Source organism: Spinacia oleracea, chromosome 6 (assembly GCF_020520425.1).
Source record: "Spinacia oleracea cultivar Varoflay chromosome 6, BTI_SOV_V1, whole genome shotgun sequence".
NCBI classification, from domain to species: Eukaryota; Viridiplantae; Streptophyta; class Magnoliopsida; order Caryophyllales; family Amaranthaceae; genus Spinacia; species Spinacia oleracea.
Genome location: NC_079492.1, coordinates 51,318,529 through 51,345,577, shown reverse-complemented (window position 1 = coordinate 51,345,577; position 27,049 = coordinate 51,318,529). Strand labels below are relative to the sequence as shown.

General features: G+C 35.8%; 2 protein-coding genes across 3 annotated transcripts; both read right to left on the bottom strand.

The window, feature by feature from the left end:
- Nucleotides 1–3,908: 3,908 nt before the first annotated feature.
- Nucleotides 3,909–5,598, bottom strand: LOC110775806 (uncharacterized). Its single transcript, XM_021980405.2, has one exon. The coding sequence runs from the start codon at nt 5,409–5,411 to the stop codon at nt 4,077–4,079; it is 1,335 nt and encodes a 444-aa protein (XP_021836097.1). The 5' UTR covers nt 5,412–5,598; the 3' UTR covers nt 3,909–4,076.
- Nucleotides 5,599–9,660: 4,062 nt separating this feature from the next.
- On the bottom strand, nt 9,661–17,835 carry LOC110775805 (protein STRUBBELIG-RECEPTOR FAMILY 3). Of its 2 annotated transcripts, none has more exons than XM_021980403.2 (17): nt 17,409–17,835; nt 16,608–16,743; nt 16,342–16,471; nt 16,170–16,241; nt 15,990–16,055; nt 15,822–15,890; nt 15,640–15,711; nt 15,475–15,546; nt 15,318–15,383; nt 15,177–15,242; nt 14,094–14,482; nt 13,622–13,983; nt 12,083–12,354; nt 11,864–12,002; nt 11,343–11,461; nt 11,072–11,228; nt 9,661–10,176 (listed from the first exon to the last, which is right to left on the bottom strand). In XM_021980403.2, exons 2-17 carry the CDS (start codon nt 16,711–16,713, stop codon nt 10,096–10,098), a joined length of 2,238 nt encoding a protein of 745 aa, XP_021836095.1. In that variant the 5' UTR covers nt 16,714–16,743; nt 17,409–17,835; the 3' UTR covers nt 9,661–10,095. The 2 variants fall into 2 exon arrangements, with proteins under 2 accessions (XP_021836095.1, XP_021836096.1); XM_021980404.2 differs by having other exon boundaries at nt 17,562–17,806.
- Between the last annotated feature and the right edge of the window lie 9,214 nt (nt 17,836–27,049).

The window sequence follows — 27,049 nt, the reverse complement described above, 5'->3', positions numbered from 1 at the left end:
AAATATGAGAGTCGAACCCTTCACCTCCTTGTTTAAGGCTCATGTTCTCAACCACTGCAGCATACATTTTTCCTTGTTCGTTGTTTTTAGTATTGTTACTATATACAAATTTCCTGAATGTGACAGGGTCGTGGGCTCAAGGTAGTTTCGTCTCTAACCGACACAGAGTTTAATAAAGGTGACTTGGTTTTATTAAATAAGATGTAAGTGATCAGGTAAATGAGGAATAAATAATGCTTCCGTCTCATATTACTCGTTACACTTTCCTTTATACAAAGTTTAAGGTGATCAATGTTTATTTGATTATCAATTATTATTTTATTAAAAAAGTGGAGGTGGTAAGAGTTAGTGGAGTATTTTTTTTTTATTATTGAATGAAGGAGGGTGTGGGGACCAAGTGAGAGAGAGACGATATTATAATTGTGGAGTTATTCATAATTTAGAAGTGTAACAAATAGTGTGGGACGGAAAAAAAACAAAAATGTGTAACAAGTAATGTGGGACAGAGGGAGTAATTGTAACAAAAGGTATTGGGGGTATTAAAATATTTAAAGCAAAGAAAAGACATGAAATAAATGATAAAAAAATATTACTACTCCCTTTGTCCCTGGAAAATTGTTCCATATTCCTTTTATGGATGTTACTTTAAATTTGCATCACACCTTAAATGATAAAATTTCCCACTAGCATGTTCTCTCTCTCCCCTCAATGGGCCACATGACTACCAAATCATGTTCATATTTTTCACCCAATTTTTAATAAACTGATTTTTTTTTTACTATGGGACAACCTTAATTTTAGGGATGGCGGGAGTACTAGTGGAATCATTGGGAAAGATATGATAAAATAAGGGGAAATTTTTCTATAAATAAAAAGTGCACAAATCATTAAATACGGTCCATGAAGAAAAGTGCACCAATCATCTCTATACGGAGGGAGTAACTCTTATCCGTCCATCGAGTATTCTAGAGAACGGAACACGATTAAAAAAACACATACGCCCTGTTTGACGATTAATTGTTACGGAGTAGTTATTAGTGAATGTGAGTAGATGGAACTGTTTATGTTAGCTGATTTGATTATCTGATTTGCTTATCTGATTTGATTATCTGTTTGAATTACCTGCAAATACAAGATATTTTGTAATTGTATAACGTTATAGTCGAAGCTATGTTATCACTTTGTAACTCTTATTCATCCCTGATTATACCGAGTCTTCTAGAGTGGTGATATACGATTAAAAAACACACATGTCCTATTTGGCAATTATTTAGTTAGTTTGACTAGATAATAGCTATTTATTTGACTAGCTGTTTGAATTAAACTTGTAAATACAAGATTTTTTTTGTAATTGTTGTTCGATATAAAAAAAAGAATAATGTTGCAACAATAATATACTATGTAATTTGAATAGACTTATCGCTATGTTGTGATTGACGAGCAGGCCAATTGTCGCGTCATGGTCGAATCACTGCTCTAAAAGACAATTACGTGCTATCCCGGTGCAGTAGAACGCTTGCGGTTGTCATCTAGCTAGGGTTAACACGCATCAAAGCTGTGTGCCTTCACAATGCGCGATTGGAGTCCAAAAATACTTGCCCAAAAACGGAAGAGATTTTAGAGAAAATATGAGTGTGTTTCGTAAGTAGATGGGAAAATCAATAGCCAAGACTCAAGGGAGAAGTTACAAAGCAGAGAATAAGTCCCAACGGTTATGGAAATAAATGGTGTAACAACCATAAGATTCCTAAAAACAATGACCAATCAAAACAGATAGGTAGGCCGGATGCCCACGACCACCCAAGGCCCAAGCCCGATCCGATCAACTTGTGAGTGTGTCCACCAAGCCTCCCTACTACTTTCTCAAACAAATAGTATTACCAACCCCCACTAAATTTAGGTGACACTTGGTATTTTTTTCCATGTGGGAGAAAAAAACTGCTTTCTTTTTTCACTCTTATTTGTGGGTTTCTTTGAACATATAGAACTTCCAACAATTGTATATCGTGATAGTCTGGGCTATGTTATTAACTCTGATTCCACCCTAATTATATCAAGTATTCCAGGGAGATTGAACAAGATTAAAAAACACATATACTTCCTCCATTTCTTAAATATTGTACTATGACGTTTTCCAACACATAACTTTGACTCTTAATCTCTCAAATTATACATAAGTAAATATATAAAAAAGTTAATATTTAGAAAGTATATATATCTATACTAATCTAACAAGATCCTACATGATTACAGATCTTCTAACGTGTATACTACAAAAGATAGTAAAAGACACAACGTGAATAATATAAAAGTCAAAAGAGTGCGATATTCGTGGAACGAATAACGTATATAGAAGTTGCTTATGGGACTATGGAGCTTTACACAAGTGTTTCCTGTGCTGGGGCATATACTTAAGGCAGTTACCCAAAATCTCCTCGCATCTGAAGTAAATAACATGTTCTATTTTACAATTTGATTATTTAAGTACCCCCAACGTCTTTTGTCTGTTGCTTTTGAAGTTTGTAGACATTTGTTTCTAAAACGAACAATACTGTCAGGATTATGTTTCTTTCTCAGAAAAATACGTTCAACCCTGTGGCTTGGGTTTATTTTGGGCCCTTGACTGTTCTTGTTCCAAAGGCCAGTCCTATACCAGCAAAGACATCAATATAATGAAGGCAATCATAATTTCAGATTCGCATCCAGAACTGATTCACTAGATGATCAATACATACAAGTGTATGTAGAATGTAGAACACTAAAAAAAGCTAAAAAAACTTGGCATTTGTCTCGAATCTCATCAACTGATTACAAATAGAACTGTCTTAAGACTGGTCATTTGAAAAGAAAAGTTTACCAGGGTGCAAGGACAATAAAGACTGTCCAGGTGAGAATCTTGTAACTGAAAAAGGATGAACAAAAGCAAGGCAACAAGCCTAATAAAGGAATATCCTGGTGCATTTGACTCATTTGATCTAAACTTAACTTATTTTTCATAAACTAAACTGGAATAACGAGGCAGAAGAGAGGGGAATAAAGGCATATGGACCAAATCATTCAGTCAAGAAAGGCACATACTAGTACAACAGATTACAAGATTATTACCAAAGCAAATAAAGGCATATGGACCAAATCTTTCAATCAAGAAATTTACTCAAAAACAAAATACTGCACGTAACGTAAGTACTCAAATCCTACGCAGGGGTTCTATACTCTTTAGCAGAATTAAGAGTACTAACCTGGACTTACTCCACCCAAGAACTGATTCCCCTGTTGTTTGAGCGATACCCCGGGTTGTTATTTAGTAGTCGAAAGAGTAGATGAGACGGGTATAATCCATCAAATCAAACTCACAGGTTGCCAATTTGACAGCAGAAGGAACTACCAGAACCTAACTAGTTATTTCGAAAATTCGATACAGAACTATCAGGTGATCTGGTGTTCAAAAATTGCATATTCGTATTTGACTACTATTTCTTTTTATGACAAGAATAGAGTTCTTAGCAAAACTCATCAACATCCATTTCTTCATACTACCTGCGTTGCCGAAGGTGCGTTCTATTCACCTGATTTTTATTTATTCTTTAAAATGAGCCGAAATAAGGTGAATAGAACAGAGCTCAAGTACTCACTTCCTCTGTCCCAAGAACATTGCCCCATTCCACGGTTTACTCATATTAAGGATTTAATTTATATTAGGAACCGAAGGAGTACTAAACTACTTGCTCTTCTATGTAATCATAAACTTAGTACCAAACAGAAGTACAAAACATTAAAATAAACCAAGTACAATTTCATAATCCCAGATCTAAATAATGTTTGTTTGACCACATAATTAACATTATCATGACCATCATCTCATACATAAACTATTGGATATGAATCTATCCAACAGCAAAAATCGAAACTCGGAAAATTACCCATCCATACAAATTATACCCAAAATTCAAGAGTGTAAAATTACTAAACAAAATATAATCAGAAATTACCATAATAATAATAATAATAATAATAATAATAATAATAATAATAATACACATTATAAAGAGTAAATAAAAAAAACTACCAAATTAATGTTAACCTCTCATTGATAACAGTGAAGGAATGGCAGCTAAATTAGGTGTTCCATTGCTGTTTTTACTATTTCCATTGGGCCCACTTTTTGTCATACTTGTTGGTGTGGGCTTAGTAAATGCTCTCATTGGGCTAGCAAAAGCCCATCCCCAACTCCTACTCCGCCCATGCACTAGCGACGGCCCAGCCGGCGTCGCTGTCGGTCCATTCGGTCTTGCGTCCCCGGCCCAATAAGACGAAGACGAGGATGTTGAGGAGGAAGAGGAAGTAATGATGAGACCACCAAACAAACCACCGCATCGGACTTTCTCTCGTACAGTATCCCCAGCGGCGCGTGAAGTTGAGTGGCGATGTTTGCTTCCTTCACGCTGTGATTCCACGCGCCGTAGAGTACAGTCCCCAAACCCCGTTGAAATCCTCTCGAAGAAATCCCCGGAAAAACTCCTGCTCCCACACCCTACAGATCTAGATCTGGACACTTTACGACCAAACGACGACGTATTACTCCCGCCGCCTCCACCGCCGCTGCTACTGTTGGGACTGTCGTCTTGACTCTCATCCACCACAACCACCGCCACTGTAACAGCTTCCGGCGCAGCTGCGATAGTAGATGAACCTATAAGTGGGCCCGGCTTTTCCGCCGTCGTTGTCGTTGTCGTTGTCGTTGTCGTTGTAGTCGTCGTCGTCTTTTTATGGTGATTGAAGTCGTTGTTGTGACTGCTGTTGGAAAGGTGGAGAAAAGACCAAAAGCCCCTCCGTCTAGGACTGAAGTCTTGAGAGTAATCGCCGTTAAGATAACGGCCGGATCGCGGCGTAGCTGTGGATTTACTCCGTTTGAGAACGGAAGTCGTCGTAGTCGTAGCAGCTGAAACAGTAGCAGTAGAAGAAGACAGATTATCATGAGGTGGAGCTTTTTTCTTCTTCTTTTGAGTGAGTAGAAAAGGTATGCGGGCCCTCCTATGATTATTATGATGACTTTCTTGATGATGTTGATAATGATGATAGCGACTTCCACCACCACTACCACCGTTGCTGGCACTAGCAGCTACGACATTTGAAGTAGAAGTGGCGGCAGCGGGTGCGGCAGAGAGAGAAATAGACATGGAAGTTGTAGCGGCGGCGGTGGTGGTGGATGAAGGGACATCAGATCTGAAGGAAGGGGAGGAAGAGGAGTTGGACCCAATGAAGAAGGAAGTGGAGGAGGAGGAGACGAGTTTACCGAGTTTGTCTTGGAGGCAGAGAGCGCAGATCCCTCCGCCGCCCGGAGAGGTGGTTCGGTATGGGTGGTCTGTGCATTGCATTCCGTCGCCGCTGCACATGTCGTCGTCAACCGCCATTAGTGTGGGTTGTGATGGGGGATTGGAGAGTGTGTTTAGGTATGCAATGAATGAGAGGAGAGAGAAAATGAGTAGAAAAATGAAGCAAGTTGAAATATACTGAAATGGTGGAGACTGGAGAGAGTGCTGCACTACTACTCCATCACTTTAACTCATACGTCTGCAGCGAGTGCAAATATAAAGCGCGTGGAGAAATTAAACGTGAGGGAGAAATTATCTTAAAATAATTATCAACACCTCGTCCCTTTGAAAACTAAACCACCATACAATAGATCCACCACTCGTCCTCCTAGAAACACCACCCTACCATCCACCCATGTCCGTGCACTAATTTTTATTTTAGTCGGTTGCATTGGTATGAATAAGCCACGGAGTCGATATACTTCCTTCGTCTTTTAATACTCACAACGTTTGTTAGTTTCACGTATGCCAATTCATAATTTTGATCATTTATATCTTAACTTCTCTTTATGCAAAAATTATAAAAAGTTGATATTTTGAAATACACATTGAGACGAATCTAACAAGATCCCACATGACTATGTTTTATCTTATACAAAAAACACTACAAATAGTCAAAATAGATTATATAAATAGTGGCAAAAGTCCAAACGTTGCGAGTATTAAAAGACAGAGGAAGTATTAATTATAAATGGGGGCGGGAATTCAAACATGAGACATATTTCACACATGTTTTTTATCTTAACCAACTGAACAAGACCTCATTGGTATAATCTTAGTAGGATAAATAGTGCTTCTATGCTCTTTATTACACTTTATCCTTCCTTAAATATCGCACCAGGTTATTCACTCTATTTATCTTTGACCGTCTTTTGTAATTTCAAAAAAGAACAAAAATGTAGACATGTGAGATATTGTTAAATTCGTATGGAAAAACACTTTATGAATGTCAACTCTTTAATAATTTTTAATATTCAAGATATTAAGTGTAAAAGTCGTGCATTTGGAAACGTAAAGCTCTAGATGTATTCCTAATATTTAGGAAGTAATCCATATTATATAGGCTAACTTCTAATGTGTTTGGTGCACACCTAAAATATCTAAAAGGTACTTATTTTTTATACAGTGTAGTCTATTATAATTACAGATGTCTCTGACACAACACGATTGAAAACAACACGACACAGACACATAATTACTTAGAAGAAACACGAAGTTGACAACACGACACGAGAAGACACATAACCAACTTGAACACAACCCTTTTATTTAGTTTAATTTATCATATCTATCTATTATCTATTACTATATACTAAAAGAGACACCAGGAATGACACGTGTCAATTTCTGGTGCGATTTTTTCCCGCCAAAAACCACTTTCCCAAAAAGTGTATCTATTTTATTTTATTTTTAATCTCTACCTTTTTTATTAACTATTTATGTATAGAAACAAAATTAAGTTTATAAATTATGGCAATAATAGCTACGACGTAATAATAATTATTCTAAATTAGTAATATTTTAGTCAAATCGCTATATTAATAATAGAAAAATATATCACTCAATATTTTGATCAAATTACCATATTAGCATTTTAAATATGCATATTAGATGAATAAATTTAAACGAGTATGTTAAAAATGTTATAACTATGCAATAGTTTGGGAGATATTCAGTTAAATATTTTGTGAAAAAATTGTCAAAATCCATGCGTGCACGGGATCTAATCTAGTTATTTAACTATTTTACACGTCATGACACGGCACATAAACAACATAGAATGAACTTGACACCAAAAAACGAACATGACACGACATGACATCTTTGCCAGCTGTGATTAAAATGGTTCTCATACCTGTTTTTATTGAAATTGAATCATGCATCATATGTATATAGTTCTAGACTTCTAGTTATTATGAACATGACATTCTTCTTATATAAGTAAAATTGAGATACTTAAAATTGTTACTTCCTCCGTATTTAATTAAGAGATACACTCTGACCGGCACGTAATTTTAGAAGTGTGAGTTATATTTATTAAAATAAGAGGAAAGTGAGGTAGTTTGTGAATTATTTATTGTAGTAAAAAAATGATGTGAGTAAATATAGGGACTTTAAGAGGGAGGTAAACATTAATATAATTGGAAGTGGACCATAACATGTCAAAAAAGAAAAATATACTTTCTCCATTTTTTATTTTTATTATTGCACCGTTTTCCTTTTCCGGAAGTTGCATATTAATTGCACCATTTTCTTTTTTAGTAAATTTACCTACATGAAATGACATTTTTATCCTTATATGGGTGGGAGGGACCAACCCCACTTGTTTTTTACCTAAAACTTGTACTTAATCACATGGGTATTTTTGTCAATCTTTCACCTTTTACCACCTTTCTTAATTCTTGTGCCCAATGTAGATAGTGCAATAATAAAAAAAATGGAGGAAGTATCTTTTAATTAAATACAACCAATTATATGAAATGTACTCCCTTTTAATTAAATACGGGAAAATTTTGGCAAATACAACCTAATAAAGTTTCATATTTGCCAATAATAACCTCAAATTTCTAATTCTATCAATTACAACCTTAAACTTATACATCCATTTTAAATCACAACCCAAAGTTCTTTTCCAGCAAAAATTACCGAAAAATGATGTCATAATGTTACTATAAAAAACAATTACATAATCTATAAAGAAAATTAAATCGAAAAATAAGAACTAAAACAAAAAACTCGAAAAATAACAATTAAAAAATTCGAAAAATGACATTATCTTCCGGTGATTTTTGTCGAGAAATGACTTCGGTTGTAATTTAAAATTGATGTATAAATTTGAGGTTGTAATTGGCAAAATTAAAAGTTTGGGGTTGTAATTGGCAAATAGGGAACTTTACTGGGTTGTATTTGCCAAATTTGCCTAAATACGGAGACAATATGTTTCTTTTTCTTAGAGTATGATGCACATCGTGCTTGAATATTAAAATAATTTATAAACCCTCAAAGCAACTAATCTAAAATAAAATTCAATCCAAAATCCTACAATAATCCAATAATATAATTAGAGCGTCACGTAATGGTTCCGGCCAATGAAAAGTAAGATTTTGAAATTATTTAATTTTGAATTAAAAAAGTCGAGTGCCACGTAAATATTTTTATTAATTAATTATAAAAATATTACGCATATACAATTTCATCCACAATCAAACATTTTAATAATTAAAAAAATAAATCTAAAATGAAATTTAATCCAAAATAAAAAAACTAATCTAATCTAATAAATAAAATATAACCGTTGTTCTATGTTGAAGTTTTATTTTAACTTAACAATTTAACAGAATTCGTGCATTGCACGGGCTAAAATCTAATCTATAAATTATTTGAGCACTATGAGTCCAACACGTGCATATGGCGATAGAGAGTGTGGTGTCGGCAGTACTCAACTCAATCACACGGTGGTCAAGAAGCGGCTGAAGCGGCGGCATGAAATTGGATGAGGAGGAGAATTGGGTTTAAGTTTTGGGATTAAACTATTAAAGGGAGGAAGAAAAGCCCAAACGCAGAGATGTAGAGAGTGGAGTGCGTGTGTTTCAATTGTGGGCCAGCTAAGCCCTTTTAGTTTGTCATTTAGTTAGTTAGACTGCTGACAAGCTTTTTCCAACATTAGTTCCCGAGTAGGGAGCTTGCTATTGTGTTCCAAAGAATCTAAACTTTCAATTGTGGGTTTGGTTTTGTGTTTGATTAATACTTTTTCATATGAAAAGTTTTTGCAACTTTATTCTTTTGACATGAAAAAGTTAATTCATGTAATATTGTTCATAATTTATTAACATTTCAAATAGGTATAATAAAACAAAATATCAATAATACACCAGAACATCTATTATACACCCGAATATATCTAGTTTTAAATACGCTCCATCATACACCTTATTTCACATGTATAAACCTTTATAGTTATTCGTCAATAACCAATATTTCGATGAAGGATTTAGATCATGTTTTTCCTAGACCAAACCTTGAAAAAACTTCCAACAATGAACATATTAAGGGCTAAGATTAGATTATGTACTACATATATGCAACGAGTATGTATGATACGAGGTTAGAACTAGGTTAGAGTCTTCATTACTAGTAGTACATTTTTATTATATTCTCGGGGTGCAATTTTACACTCTTCTATCTCCGGTTGGATAACGCTTTAAGTTGAAGCAGACGGAGTGATGAACACATTGCAAGCAGAAGTACTTCGTTCATAATACTCTTAATAGCCAAGAACGCGAGCACGTGAAATTAACATTCCTTCATAAATAATCGAACATTTAGTTCAATAATTGAATTTAATCAATCAACATACAAAATCACAATAACATTACACCACACCAATGGAATAGCAGAGAGACCATAACCCTAAAAATACAACATACACCCTAGAATGCCCATCAGTGTAATGAGCAAACTCTAATAAAATTAGCTGAACTCTATCAAGAAGCAAACTAGCATCCCAATCTCCCCTCCTACATAAAAGCCTTGGTCGTTACATACTACGAAGTATGTACAAAGGAACACGTGTTAGCTTATGTTACATAGCTAGCAGTCACTTTGCAAGCGGATAAATTATCCGTCCCTCTAAAACCATATCGACTACCTGATTCACCAACATGCATTGGCATTGGCATTGACTGGCAAGGCTTCAGACGATTTGAAATTTGCATCTGATATGTTAAGGTCTTGACTCTCTCTGAATCATGTTTAAGAGGTCCTGCGCAATTTCTGACATGGGAGGCCTGAATTCTGGCTCGGCCTGAAACAAAATCAACCAGATATGAGTCGCGGGGTATATGTAGTTTGTAAGAAATAACAGCTTATATATATATTTTTGACTTCATGATCCATATTGGATTTTCTTAATCTACCCTTTTCCCGTCCTAGGTGAAATTGTGAGAATGCATTTAAAGATGTTTCCAATTGGCAATTTATGGCAGAGATTCGCATGAAAGCAGCAGCAACAACAACAACAACAACAACAACAAAGCCTTAGTCCCAAAATGATTTGGGGTCGGCTAACATGAATCGTCGTAGGAGATCGTCATTGTCACCAATCAAATCAGAAAGGAGCAGCAAGTAAAAGGAAAAAAACAAGGAAGAGCAAGTGGAATTAATGAAAGTAAGATAAGAGAAAAATGTATATACATTATAGAAGAAATATTGTAAGAGATAATAAAAATAAGTAAAGTTTAAAATGAATGAATAAGTAAAATAATTACATTTCAAAATAGCATGTAAAATAAAAAAAATTTAAAGAATTTTTAAAATAAAATAAAAATAAGAATAAAAAATAAAAAATAAAAAATAAAAAATAAAAAATAAAAAATAAAAATAGAGATTTGCATGAAAGCAATTTGGGAAAATGGGTTGGTACTTGGTTTCAGGTGTGATTTTAGACTTTTAGTTCAATTTCGGTTTAAGCTGGAATAAATATGAAAAAAACATGCTATAAGTTCAAATTACGATAAATGGGTCAAATCGAGTCAAATTCTGGTTGATAGGGTTTGTGTTAAGTCGAGTTTGTATTTTCCACAATATCTTCAAGTTAGAGATCTGGTTCGGAGTATTGCAGCACGTTAAATATTGTCATACAAAAAGATACGGAGTATGAAGGAGAATCATGAGTGTGAAACTGTGAACTATAGACTGACCTGAACACAGAGGGAAATTATATCTGCAAAACGGGATAACGATTTAGATGGATACGATCCATCTAGTGAAGGATCTACCATCTTTGATAACGCATCTATGTCATGCAACTGAGTAATTGCCCACCTCACAAGAAATTGTTCTCCTCGAGGTCGTGTACTACAATATCACAAAGGATTACATCAATTAAAACTCATACGAAAGTGCATTTTTTGGGGGGCAGATGCAAGAAAAAATTTTGAAATATGGAAATCTTGCGTTTATTTTGCCAACCTGTCATAGGATTTCCTGCCAGTAAGAAGTTCTAGCATGACTACCCCGAAGCTGAATACATCACTTTGTTGAGTATATGTTCCTAGCTCGAGTTCTGGAGCACCATACCCACCTGAAACCTGCTTGGAATGACATCATACTAAGCAACCAATACACTGACGTCTGACCCATATAAAACATTATCAAAGTACTCCATTCCATATTAAGGAAAGGAAAGACTCCCGGAGTGTTGGCAAAATCAATAAATACATCCCGAATCAATGTATTTTGTGTTGCTATTTCATAAACACATTCAGAGAAAACAACAGCAAATGAAAAAGGAAGTACTATATACAGCATGCTCAAGTATCATGCTGCTTCTTCACAAGTGGTGCATTGCAGACCAATAATCATATATATTAAAAAGGATATTTATTGTCTTTTATCTTATTAGTGACATCCTTGTATTTTGGCAGATAATTCATCATGATGAAATAACCATTTTTACACCGTAAGATGAGGATGGCTGGAATAGGAATTACCTGAGCTGTATAAGTATCTGATAGCAGATATGCTAAACCACAGTCTGAGATTAGAGGCTCAAACTTATCATCAAGGAGAATATTGGCGGATTTGAAGTTCATATGTACAACAGGGGGTTGACAATCCTCATGCAAATATCTTCACCACAAAACAAAATAACAAAATTAATACTTTCTAATAAAGGTAAACGAACATGCAGTGAAAGGTGTAGAGCTTACTCAAGGGCTTTTGCGGCTCCAAGTGCAATTCTGATACGTGTATTCCATGAAAGTTTGTTATGGATCTCATCATCAAGATGCAGTGCTTCATACAATGTAGCATTATCGCAGTACTCATAGATGATCAGTCTTTGCCCATACTCGGAACAGTATCCAGCAAGCTTGACAACACTTTCATGTTGAATATTAGAGATAGAAGAAACTAGCTGAGAAAATTCGTCTTCACTCTGCTGGCTAGAAGTGGTGTTGTTGAGTTTCTTCACTGCAACGAGCTACAAATATACAGGCAAAGGAAGTCAGTCTTAACCCTCCCAGGAAAATAGATGGATCAATGAAAGGGGGTAACAGGCACAGGAAAGCATAGCTCTATACAGATATTATGTCATTATCATTACCCCATTGCCTCAAAGAGGCTCCCATAAGAAGCGGGGTAAGGGGGGATCGGGTGTACGCAACCTTACCCCTGTAATTGCAGAGAGGTTGTTTCCAATTGACCTAAAAGCAATAACGGGACGACAACGGGAAGACCATCTTCTACTTCATGGAAAGGAAGCAAAGAGGTTTTAACAAAAGAAAAAAGAAATCCAGATACAGATATTATGTAACAAAAGAAAAAAGAAATCCAGAAATTTGTTAACCTAGCATAATACATTAAGGCTCCGTTTGTTTCAACGTAAAACATTTTCAAAGGAAAATGATTTTCCCATGGAAAACAATTTTCAAGGGAAAATAGTTTTCCTTTGTTTGTTTTCTTACAAGTAAAATTATAAAGAAAAAGAACATACACGTGGGAATGAGAGGAGATAAAAGGAAATGTAAGGGATTAGAGTGGAAAATGTGGCATTCCCTCTTTTGAAATGGAAAGTTGGTTTTCCCCTAGAGAAAATTGTTTTCTATCCTTAACAAAACAAACAAAAGAAAATGAGAAAATAATTTTCCGTCAAAACAAACGGAGCCTAATACTAATGGTTAAATCCAAAGACAAACTGATGTGCAGATGTACAAATGAGCATACAAACAGACACAAACATAAAAAAAAAACAAAGATAAGAGAATACGTTTTTTTCTCTTTATATACTACAATTACCACCCACAGTCTAATCAGGCCAAGTGAAGGGTTTTGGGATGAGGAGGTATACGCCTATACGGTATACCCAACATTAACTCTTTTTTTCTAGGAAGAGACCATTTAATGGAGGTCATGAGTCATGGCTTCAGATCTTTGATCTGTCACAGAAGCATACACAGGACAGCCATGGAGTTATCAGCGAAGTAATACTTATCCATATGATTTATCTGTAGTTCAAACACATGGTTTAGAGTGAAGCCTGTCAAATATCTGAAGAAGTTCCCCAAATAACGAATGCAACACAGGACTTTTAACAAAAGCATAAATGTATCCTACTATCCTAGGATGGAAATGAATATTCACAATGACATACAGTGATATTTATGAATATTCACAATGACATACAATGACATACCCAAGAGTGTTATTTATGTAATTTATCCTCATACAACATAGGCAGTTGAGCGTACCTTTCCATCAGGAAGTTCAGCCTTATAAACACTTCCTATCATGCCTTCACCGATAAGATTTTCTTGAGAAAAGCTATTAGTGTACTGCTGAAGTGAAGCAATGGTGAAAGACTTGACAGAGCTTGGAATGGTGGACTTGTGAGTTTTAGTCACTACAGTCGGCATGATTGGTTTAAGCGTTATGTTCTCATTAGAAAAGTGTCGAGGAGGTGGTGCTGGTTGTGTTGACATAGAACTCACAGCAGTCCTTGTCATGTCTATAGAATGAGCATCCTTACTCATGGCAACTTCTTTTACACCTTTCACCTGTTTCTGATCTACATTGCTCACAGTCGGGATCTTTAAAGATGTCTCCTGGAATGCTGGATAAACCAGAAATATGCTAGCCATATTAGTATGATTCAAAAAGAGCGCAAAAATAAATGAAAAATGTAACCTCCCAAAAAAAAGAAAATTGCCGTGCAGGGCTCACCTTTACCAGCTTGATTATGTGTTTGAGGTAAAGAATCATTATATCTTGGTTTTTCTCCTTTCCCTTCATATAAAGGTTTTACATTCCCCTTGGTAAATTCGTCACTTGCTTGCCTTTTCTTGCACCATTTCGCAATACCAAACCACAGACCTAGTACGATAGCTAGAAGTATCAACACAGCAATACCAGCACTAACTATTGGCTTTATGTACTTTGTTGATTTTGAGGAATTTGATGCTTCAGAAACTGATGGTTTATCTTCAGGCTGCTTGCGTGTTTCTCGGGAAGGAGACTGTCCAGGTAAAGATGAATTTGTTGCTGGCGCTAATGTTGGGGATGCTGCTGGAGCTGATGGAAGAACACTGGTATTGAAAGGGTTTCCAGTGCTTCTGCAAAACCAAAAAGAAGCTTAGCTGTGTGCCATAAATGACTGAACATGCATTCAAACTAAGCTCCTAAAATTTGCATGCAAACTTTTGAACAGTGAATTAGACACTGCAGAAAAAAATGATTCAGAAACACAATGCATTGTTTGAGAAACTAGATCACGGCAATGAATTAAGAGTGCGTTTCCGTTTCAGCTAACACTTATGTCACACAGTAGTACTGTAGTATCACATAACAGTTCTCCAATCTTTTACAATTATGTTGCAAATCTATCAATCAGTGTCACAGAGAGGTTCCTTTGCAGTCTTTTATAGTTATTTGTTTTCTTCGTTGAGTTTTTTGCAAGGGCAAAGAATCCGAAAACGTGAAAACCATATTCATCAGCCAGTTGTTCTATAAAGCAAAACTGAGCATATCTTTAGCTACATTATCTCCAAACACAAATTCAGGACCTCTAGCACTGACACGCAAAAAATGCTTAACAAACCGCTCAACACACAGCATTACAGCAAGGTGGTTAATGTAACCCTACATAGCAGCTCCAGTGCAGAAATAGTTGACACCATGGATGCAATGGCCGGCCTTTTTTATTACTTACAATTTTCAATAAACTTCGAAAACTCAGTCATTCTCATATTCAGGATTCTCATATACTCATATCAATTCAACAAATTATGTGAGCTACAGAGACCTCACCTGAAATTTGGAATAGTCAGCAGTCTGGGAGGTATAGGGCCGGAAAATAGGTTGTTCTCTACATTTCTGTATGATAAGCAGTAATTAGAGAATAATCATTAGGTATAAAAGTATTGAAGGTAAAACTTTTCTATTCCTTACAAATCAGTCAGGGGAAGGTCTTGTATAACATCAAGGAGTCCTGTGAGCTCATTATTCTGCAAGTGACTGCAATTGGAGGAGAATGGGGGATAGCTGAGTACGTGCTTAAAACAAGATAGAATTTTTTATCAAATGCCACAATGAAACAAACACTCACAGAGTCGTAAGAGATGACAAACTCCCCATTGAAGGTGGCAAAGGACCACTTAGATTGTTTTCAGAGATATCCCTACACCAAATGAAATGGCATACGAAAAATTACACCAAAAACAAAGGTTCACAAACGTGTTAAAAGGAGAGAAAACACGAGACAACTTATTACAAGTTTATTAAACCAGGGAGTTGTTGAAAGCTATCCGGTAATCCCCCCGTCAAGTTATTCTTGTTTAATGACCTGAATACGGTAGCAAACCATGATTTAGAAGAAATGTCACACATAAAATTGCCAAACAGACCTTTGTATAGTGAAAACAGAAGAAAAAAAAAAAATCAAGTAAAGCTTACAGGTCTGTCAACTGACTTAATACAGATAAGTCGGGAATGCCTCCAGTTAACTGATTGTCAGAAAGGAACCTGAGATAGTAGATAAATGATGCCAGAATTTTAGCAAACACTAACAAAATGCTCGTAATATTTTACTAAGAATAGCAACAACAAAAAAGTAGCACATACAACGTCCTCACTGTGGGAGGTAAATTGGCAGGAATGGTACCCCCAATGTGATTGCCACTGAGGTCTCTGATTCATATGATTAAATTTGTATTAGTCACCATATGATTCAAAATATTCAATCATTCTTCTTGAACGTTCAACGCGTAAATCAAATGCCGTAACTCGTAAGAAGAAACTCACATTGATATAATTGCAGAGAAAGAATTCAAACTAGTACCCATTTCTCCTCCCAGACCAGCATTGTTTAGTGAACTGTCAAAACACAAAAGGGAATATGATTCGACTAATTCAAAAATAGTATAAAATAAATGTTATTATTTGCTTGATTATGTGATCAAATATTAAGACTTACATTTCAGTAATGTTTGAATTAACACAAAGTACACCTTGCCAAGCTTCCACACAAGGGTCACCTCCAAGTGGAATCCACCCCGGTAATGGTGGACTTCCCAGAGCAGCATATAAACTATTTATTGCAAACACTGGTAATAAAAAGTAATAAAATCCAAATAAAAACGAAGTATAAATTAATTACCAAATGCATTGTATAATTTCAGGTGACATGCTGACATCTAACAAGAAATCAAAATCACAAAATACAAAAACAATGAACTTTACCATCACGGGGATCAGTATATCCGCTACAAAACGACACCGTTAAGGCCATAATCAACCCTACTATTACTGTCCACTTTTGATGAAGATTCAAATTCAAGAACCCCATTTTTCTCTCTCCAACTTTCTTGAGTAATTTCTGCAATGGAGAATCAAACAGGCAAGAATTAAGAAAAAAATCACAATTCACATTCAAAGAATCAATACGGAAAAAGATTGCACCTTTGTCTCTTTGAACATTCAAAAAAGCAAAGCATCATAAAGCAAAAAAGCAGAAGATAAAGTAAGCAATACCCAGTAACAAGCTCCTGTTAAATCAACTGAAAGTGAAGAAAAAAAGTGAAATTTGGTACCATAGATTGAATCTTGGAGATTTTACATGAACACCCACTGTCAAATTCCTGTTAAATTAACTAAATTTGAAGAAAAAAAGAAGAGAAATTTAAAGATAGAATCTTTGAGAATCTACAAGAACACCCATCATCAAATTCATGTTAAGTAATTTAAAACTGAAAGGAAATAAGAGAAATTTGTAGCAAAGATTGAATCTTTGAGCATTTACATGGACACCCTGATACAAATTCCTGATAATTTAACTGAAAGTGAGAAATTAGTAACAAAGATTGAATCTTTGAGCATTAACAACAACACCCTAGTACAAAATCCTGTTAAATTAACTAAAAATGAAGAAAAAGAGAGAAAATGTGTAGCAAATATTGAATCTTTGAACATTTACAAGAACACCCACCATCAAATTCCTGTCAAATTAACTGAAAAATGAGAAAATAGTAGCAAAGATTGAACCTTTGAGCAACTTGCATGAACAAACACTCTGGAATTTCAGCACCAAATTCGTAGTTCTTGGAGTTACAAAATTATTATGGAATTCATAAAATTAACAAAATTTAAGAAGAGGGAACCACAAATAAAAAAGGTGAAAGAAAAAGGCAGAAAAACCTGAAGAAAATATAGAAAATGTTATATAAACAAAAAGGTGGAGTTTTTATACACGCTCCCTCCTTTTTGTGTCTCTCTCCACCTCTGCTTGTCTCTGTAAATTAAATTAGTTGAGACTACAAACGGCTAGCAGGATTAATTATGTTGTTTAATTGAATGGTTAAATAGTTTATTGATAAGTTTGATTGGGAGAAGAAATGGTGTACAAGGAGTATCGTGTATGATATGATTTTGTAGTTTTAATTTGCGTACAAACTTATCACATTTTATATGATTTGTATATTACTGGGAGGGTTTATGTAACCATAAATGCATATTGCCGTTGGGACTTTGTCACTTGTAGTATTTTATGTTTGTTTAAATTTTGTAACATGCATGCAAGGTATTAGAGATGAGTTCAATAGCTAAGGGAAATGCCAATGGATGTTACTTCAATTGACAAGTACTAAACCGGGAATTCGAGACTGAATTGGAAAATTGAAACCTAATCACAACTTTACAATTTTTTGTGTAGAAAGACCCGCAAAGACAAGGCGATAAATGGTACAGACGAGATTCGATTTAGGTCTTGGGCATCACCCCTTCAAGACTTCACGAACTAAGCTAGTTGATCCACATCACAATTCACAATTGATAGAATTTTTTATGCAATTATCTCAGTCGATAAAATACGTTATGTGATACGGAGTAGCATTTTCCTTAATGTTATCCATAATATATAGTAGAAGTTTATAAGACTTCGGAAACCTATACTAAAACTTTTTTCAAGGGAATTCTCGTGATTCAATGTTCTAAAATCATGGCTCAATAGAACCGAGGATCGATGATCTTACTCTAAGTGGACACAAATTTTTATTAAAAGGTGATGTACAATAAATATTGTATATCGGAGTAGTAGTTAATTTAAAATGGTTAGAAGTTATCCCGACATATATAATATAAAAATTAATTACCTACTGTACTTTTTAGTGATAAATTTTTTCATTTAATAAAAATTATTCCTTCACAGTCACTAATAACGTATAAAGGTAATTATTTAACCCTTTAAAATGTTTATCCATCAATTTTTTATAATATAAAAGTTATAAGTGCAGTTATTGGTAATGATGTGAAGACCAAATTTTAGAAGCATAGTTGGGCCATAAGCGAACCATTATTATCACTCGCAACCACGCTGCCTCCAATAGCAATTCAAGATGACTCGGTGGAAGATACGTGGGTCAAAAATTGTGGTTGGAAATATGAGTTATTTGCCGACATTTTACCAGCCCATACCCTTCAAGAAATTATTGCTCACGAGTTGTTGGAGGATGAAGAGGCTGTGGACGAGGTGTTCTAGAATGGCAGCTTGGCAGGTGGCTTCTCAATTGCATCATCTCTGAATATCATGAAGAACACGAACGCAGTGAGTGTTGAAATGATTAGGGGATGGAGGAAATCTGGGGGGCGGAAGTTCCACAACGTATAAGGATGTTCTTGTGGTTAGCTGCTCAAGATAGATTAATGACTAATGTTAATCATTTTCTTAGAAAAATCACTAATGATCCAAGATGTTTAACGTGTGGTGAAGGCGAGGAGACAGTGGAGCATATCATGCGATTTTGTCCCGCTGCCAGACTGATTTGGCGCATGTTGTGGTGGGGTGGGCAGTTGCTGACGTTGCTAGAGGGGTGAGCTGATAAATTAGTTGATTTCCCTAGTCCGAGGAGAAGAATGGACTAGAATGTTTGGGGTGACTTGTTGGTGGTTGAATAGGTGGCGTAATGCTCTCTACTTTGAACGCGATACCCAAATTCTAGTAGACCAAATTGCTTTTCTATTTACTCGAGTTGAAGAAATAGAGAGAGCAATGCAAGGGCACTCACTTATTAATTGTGGAGGAAAAAGAAAAGGAGAAGAGAGGTTCATTAGATGGGAGTATCCACGGGAACATGGGTTCGCTTGAACATGGATGGGGCTTCTAAGGGTAACCCGAAGACAGCTGGCTTCGGGGGACTAAGCAGGGGTTATATGGGGGAATTTCATGAAGTGCTTGTGTGAATTGCGGGTTTTGTGTATGAAGGCAGAGTTATTGTTAGTCCTTCTTGGGTTAGCTATAGCCTGGAATGTCTGTCATCGAAAGGTCCAATTGACGGTCGATTTAGAGGTTATAGATCATATGTTGGTGGAGGAAATCCCGCCCCACACGCCTTACATTCACATCCTACGCAAATGTAAGTCTCTCTTTCCCCGCAAGGAATGGGAGGTGATATTACGCATACCTACAAAGAGGCCAATCGAGCGGCCGATTGGCTAGCCAATTTCGAGGTTAATTCCGAACAAAATTCGGTTATATTTGTGGCGGTCCTGATAGACCTTCAAACCGTTTTATTGGAGGACATGGGGGGCCTTGACGAAGTCTAGGTTAGTTCCGATGGGAAGGCATGTTTCTAGGTGAAACTCGAAGCTTGGTTTGTTCGTGGAGAGCTGGAGTTTTTAGTTGCTTTCCTGTGTTGGTTGCTTTTGGTTATTTGCAATATTGTACGTTTCTTCTTTTTTAGGGGCCTACCACCGCTTTTTCACCAAAAAAATATGTACTTCGTAGTATTGATAATATTGAGTAAAAAAAAACTCTGGCATGTGGGAGGAAAAACCGAAACAACCGTTAATCTTGATTGATTGAGTTAGGATGTGTTTCATACACCTAATGTTCACTTACTTTTTCTGAATTTATTTTATCTGAACTTATCTGAACTTTTTAGAACTTATCAAAATTTATTTTAGTTAAAATTGTACATGATACCTTATTTTTCCTAAACTTATCTTATCTAAAATAAGTGAAAATGAGATAAATAGAGCAAATCCTTAGTCTCTTCATCAAAGTATTATAGGATATGTTATCAATAATTATCATCACCTTATTACTTACTCTTATCAGAATTAGACCCCAAAAAATCATATTAGAGAAAACCATTTCTTTTAATTTTCGTTTGCTTATTACCAAAATATCTTTAAATCTAAATTAATAAGTTTTTTTTAACACAATGAGAAAGAACTTATATTTTTCAAATTAATAAATTACTCGTATGAATGTTAGATATATATTTAAAACTTACACATTAATACATATATCTAACGAGATCTCACTTGATAACATTTTTCACTTATACTATATTATACTATGGTCACATATTATTCTTTAATTACTTCATGAATCTTAGAGATATCAATTATTGTGCCCCTTCTCTCTCTTTCTAAAAATTCTTTGCCTTCTCTCTTCAAAAACACCAAACCCTAGCCAACATGCTTGTCGGCGGCCTAAGTTAGCAGCTCAACTCGGATCGTCGGTGAGCATCAATATATAGTTGGAGGAACTTTTTTAACCAGATTTCGAATTTGTACAGGCTAATATCTTTGGATGAACTTTTTTTTAACCAGATCTCAAAATTGGAGCCCCTAGTTATTAGTTTTTGGGTTTTCGAAAGAGAAGAGGAAGAAGGAGTCAAGCGGTTAGATGGAATCGTCCACCTGCTCTTAGTGCGCCGCCCTTATCGGAAATCACCAGAACTAGGGTTTTGCTCTTTAGGTCGTTCAACCAATCAAGGGGGTCTTGGTTCGTTTTCTTTTGGTGGTTATTGGTCCAGAATCACAACTTCATCTATTCCGACTATATCTTAATCGCCGCCACTTTTAATCGCCGGTAAAGGTAAAGCACCTCCGTTTTTAAGGTAAAGGTTAACTTTAGGGGGGAGGGTTTCAATTTCGGGATAAAACTCATGGGTTTGGGTTATGTTATGTGTGTTTAGGAGCTAAGGCTACTGTTTTCTAAAGATTTTTCTAACTATTATTGTCTCTTAGTGTCGGGGAAATCCTGATCTTGTCGGTAAAGATAAAGGTTAGGTTTGGGATTCGGTTCAAAGCTAATTACTTTCTCTTATTCCGTAACCTCCATAGTTATGTTCTTGTTAGCTTGTTTGGTTGTTCCACTGTGTTTGTTATGCACGCATAGACCGTTGGGTGTAGCTGAGTTGCTCGTTCTTTTTGTTTTTGATGGTAAAGGTTCTTCTCTGATGATTGACTGTAGTGGTAATAAATTGTGGTTTCTAGCTCTTTTGGTTATGTACTTATGTGTGTTTCGTTATGTTGTAGTTTGTGGGTATGGTTGTTTAGGATGAATGGAGTAACAATAAGTTTGAAAAATAAGTAGTTGGGAGGTTAAGAATTATGATGTTCTCCTATCTTCTGCAGTAGGTGTTCTTCTGTTAGAGGAGTTGGGTGTGTAATGGAGGAGGATGTCATCTCCCAATGAGGGATTGGATCGAAGGTGGGCATTCATTTAGCTTGACGGGGGGAAGGAGAAGTGGGTTTTAGGGGGGGTCAGGATATTGGGGTTCTAGTTGTTGTGTGGTCCGAGACTCTGAGGGTTAGCTTTTGTTAATCCTCTTTTTAGATTAGCATCAAGAGTTGTTCTTGACGCTTTCAAAATCCAATATTTGAACGTTGTTCCCCAACTTTTGGGGTTTATAGTATGCTACCCAAGTCACTTTCAGTTACTGTAAACACTTGTGGACTACTACTTTTCACGAGGTTTAACCAAATTTCCCATTATTTTGTTTCTCATGCTTAGCAGGAGCTCAGAAATTATATATAGGGGGAGGGGGGGGGGGTAAAATTTAACTTATAATTTTTATAACAATGAAAAACAAAAATGTTTTTTGTATAAAAATGAGGGAGCTAAGATTCAAACCTTGTACCTCCAACATTTAACTTTTAATGGAAAATAACCACTTTAGCTGAGATGTGATTTTGTAGTACATATTTAATTGTTAAACATATCATGAGGGAGCCCATGGCCCCCGCCAGCCCCCCTAAACTGCCCCTGATGATCAGGATATTTAGAGAACCTCATATTGGTAGCCAATTAAGCTATTATCTAATATTCTGCAATGAATCACAACCACGAATGATCTTGGCACGACAACACTTTGTTGGGGGGTGTAAACAAAATATCAACAATCAAGTACCGCTACAGAAAGAGTCGGATGCTCTTGCAAATGTTAAGCTTATGCATTTAGTTTGTTTCCTAGTATAACGGTATCACTACAAGAAAGCGCTTGATTACCGACTAATTTTACCGACCGCCAAAAAAGTAGTTGATAAAATTAAATTTACCGACCAAAAATAAAGCAGTCGGTAATTTACCGACTGATTTTTAAGCGGTCGTTATTTTTAACTTTACCAACCGCTTCTAAAGCAGTCGATAAATTTAGCGACTGCTTTTCCTACCGTTCCGACTAAATAATAGTCTGTAAAAAATCAGATTATTTCAAAAATAAATTTAAAATGTTACCAACCGCTTATTTAATATATACGACCATTAAACGGTCGTTATTTATTTCAAAAAAAGTTGGAGCGAATTGGGTTTAGTCGACCAGCAATCCCAAAAAAAAAAAAGAACGGAGCATTGAATTGAGGGTTTACTCGACCAGCAAATTGGGAGAAGCGAACAACCCTCACCGACGCCGCCAGCCCCACCCCCACCCCCAGCGCCGCCAGCCCCAACCTCCAGCGCCGCTGTTACTCTTTCTCGCTGTTAGGTTATGATACATATAACTGAATATAAATCATGCGGAAAAACCATAAAGCCAGGAATCCAAATTAATTGCCACATAACAATTAGCATAATTTAGGATGCATACTCTTTGTAGCGTGCCCTCCCTAGCTGCGCCCGAACCGAACAAGAACAAGTCTAGGACTCCAAATGTCGTCCCTCCGTAGATAGTCCACATGTAACGCCCCGACCTCTAATTCAATTATTAAAGCATAATTAGCAGCGGAATTAACCTAATTTGGTCGGGACATTACCTGCCGTAACTCCCTATTGGGAATTACAAGGCAACCATCAATCATAAGCTATTAAATCCCAAAAGTTATTATAATAATCCTTTATATTACCGAAATAAAAGTACATAACTTACTAAGAGTCTTTAATTAAACTATTAAAACATTAAGCATAAACTAAGTGAATATTATTCAAGTGAAATTCCTCGCCACTACTCGTCTCCATTGATCCCCGCAGTACCTAAAACAGAAAACAAAACGGTGAGCCGAAGACTCAGTAACGAACTATTCTAGCAACGTAAATTCATTTCAATTCATTTTATTTAATAACACAGGGAGAATAGAATAATTTAAAACATTTTATAAAGTCCTTTATTTAATTCATTCATAACTTTTGGGTGCACATGCTAGCCGTGGCAAGTATGACATGGTGGAACGTCTTCCACGATGGACCGCTGTCCATAAAACATGGGGCCTTGGCCCGAAAACATGAGAGCCTTGGCTCAATGGGCGGATGCCCCATGGGTACATGCATGACCGAGAATCGTAACCTGTGAACATATACTGCCAAACGGACTAGGTATTTCACTTTCATTTATCATGTTTCGTTTAATTTTACATTTTAGCCTTTTTACTTCAGTTGAAGTAACATAAATCCTTTAGATCATGAGATCATGATAAAACATCATTTAGACCCTGGGATCAAAAATATATCAATTCTTTCATGGCATTGCATAAACATCATTTCATTCATGGTTTCTTATAAAGATCGTTTGATAAGAATTTCAATCAATCATATTATAATAAATAATGCAATCAAATCACATTTCATTTCCCGCAATTCATAAAACATGACAAAATATTCAATTCATAAATAAATCATAACATTGTAATTTCATAAACGCATTTATAAGGGAATTGCGGGTACTAGTAATAGCCGTTACCTTAATTCCGCGTTACGTTAAGCTTTGTCCTTGGTTCGTTCTTTCTGAGCTCCGAGTCCGATTCCTCTTCTTTTTATATTAAAGTGGATATAGCAAGGTAAATGAGTAAAATTAATAATGGTAAATGCATATATTTTAGTTTTCGAGAAAATAATTATACTTTTTAAGAAATATTAATTTCCAAAACAAGGAGATATGTCTACCAGCTTAAATCTTACAAAGTGTATGGAGTAGTATTATAACTAAGTACGGTAATGTTTAAAGAAGAATGAAAGTCATTATTTAACTAAACATTAAGGCTTGTAAAACAAATTGATAAAAATAAAAACAATTTGATTAAACACTTACCCAAATAAATCAAGCTTGGCCCAACATCTAGTAGTGGGCTGACTTATAGCACAAAAGAAACCAAGTTCCAATAGAACTTGCTCCCTGTAATGTTGGAACGCAGGTTAGCAGAGGAACAGCAAGGGACGCACGAAGAACGGAGGAAATAAAAAGAGTGGTGGCTGTTGGTGGGGATTTTGGCCGGATTACTGGACGAAGGTGGGAGGTCGGAGCATGCCTGCAAGCGACACTGGTGGTGTTCGCTGCTGGGATCGGAGGAGAGAGGAAGGCAAGGGAGGGGACCGCGGAGAGAGAGGAGGGAGGCGAGCAAAGGTTGCGGTGATGGTGGTCGGAGGCTGAGGGTAATTTGGGTGATCAATGGTGGTGGTTTTCGGTGGAACAGTGCGGCAGCAGTAAGTGGTGGTGGTGGTGGAAATTTCTTGAATTAATTTTAAGGAATTTTAATGGAGAATTAGGAATTAGTGGTTAATCTGATTTGTGTTTCATTTGGGATGGTTGAGCAGCTATTTATAGTTGTTATGGTGCTCCATAGATGCAACAACTCAGCTTGATTGTATTGACAAGTGGAAGAGATTGAATCAAAGAAATTGATGAATAAGATGAGCTATTCTAGTTCTAGATTTCCAGATATTCAAGTAGGTTTGATGAGTAAGGTTTGAATTGCAATATGGTGGTGATAAGTAGATTGAGTTGCCTTGAGGTGGTGACAAGTAGAAAGTGGAGCTTTTGACTTCCATGGCCAAAGTGAGGTGAGGAAGAAGAAGAGAAAAGAGAAGCTGACTTTGTTTCATTTAGGTGCTAATAAGGGTAGTTTAGTAATTTTTGGGCTAATTTTCAGAATTAAATTATTAATAACTAAAATTAAAATAGCGATCTTGACTAAATTAATTTCCGAAAATAATATTTATAACGTGCAAGTAATTGAATTTATTTTCCGAATAAGTCGTTAACGAAAACGTACGAAATATTTAAAACGTAATTATTCTCGAAAATACGAGATTAATATAATCTGAAAAAAAAAATCGTGAAATAAAACTTTTGTAAAATAAGTTTAGTTTTCGAATAAAGATAAGAACGTTTCGAAATCATTTAAAATCCGAAAATATTAAGATTAAGCTTTTAAATATGAAATTAAATTATAAATCTAAAAATAGTAATTCGTGTAACAATATTAAAAATTCAAACGAAATAAAACTTCGTTAATTACAATAAAGTTCGAATTTAGGATTTAAAACGATTTTAAACTAAATAAAAATACTTAAGCATAATTAATCGAGTTTTAAAAATTCGGGGTATTACACTCTTACCCCCTTAGAAAAAGTTTCGTCCTCGAAACTGGAGCTCAGTTGAACTTGCCATTCTTAGAAATCATACATGTCATCGTTCTATTCGTTATACAAACATGGCGGAAATAACATTATAACACAATCATTCAAATAACATATTAAAATTCATACATCTTATCGTTTCTAGACGAATAACTGGGGATATTTCGATCTCATTTGCGCTTCGACTTCCCATGTAGCTTCAGATGTCAAGTGATTGGCCCACAAGACTTTAACCATTGGAATTACTTTGCTTCTAAGTCGCTTTTCTCTTCGTTCAAGAATTTCAATTGGTTTTTCCTCATATGTAAGATCGGTACGTAATGACAAGGGTTCGTGCGTAATCACATGACTTGGGTCAGGAACATATTTTCTTAACATTGACACGTGGAACACATTATGCACCTTTTCCAAGTCGGTTGGTAAAGCTAGCCGATACGCTACTTCACCTATCCTTTCCAATATCTCGTACGGTCCGATGTATCTTGGGCTCAATTTTCCAGATTGACCAAATCTCATTATTCCCTTTGTTGGTGAAATTTTCAAGAACACGTGATCTCCAACTTCAAATTCTAATGGTCTTCTTCGTTGGTCTGCATAACTCTTTTGCCTACTTTTTGCTGCCTTCATTCTTGATTGGATTAAACGAATCTTATCAGTAGTTTCTTGAATCAATTCAGGTCATATAACACGTGCTTCATCAATATCACTCCAACACAACGGTGTTCGACATTTCCTTCCATAAAGAGCTTCGTACGGTGCCATACCAATGGTGGCCTGATAACTATTGTTGTACGAAAATTCAACCAAAGGTAGAAACTTTTCCCAAGTTCCTTGAAAATCTAAAACACATGCTCTCAACATATCCTCAACAATTTGGTTAGTGCGTTCTATTTGTCCATCTGTCGTTGGGTGAAATGCAGTACTGAAGTTGAGCTTTGTTCCAAGAGCTTTCTGCAATTCCTTCCAATAGGTGGATTGATATCTCGTATCACGATCAGAAATAATCGAATTAGGCACTCCATGCAATCGCACAATAGTATTCACATAT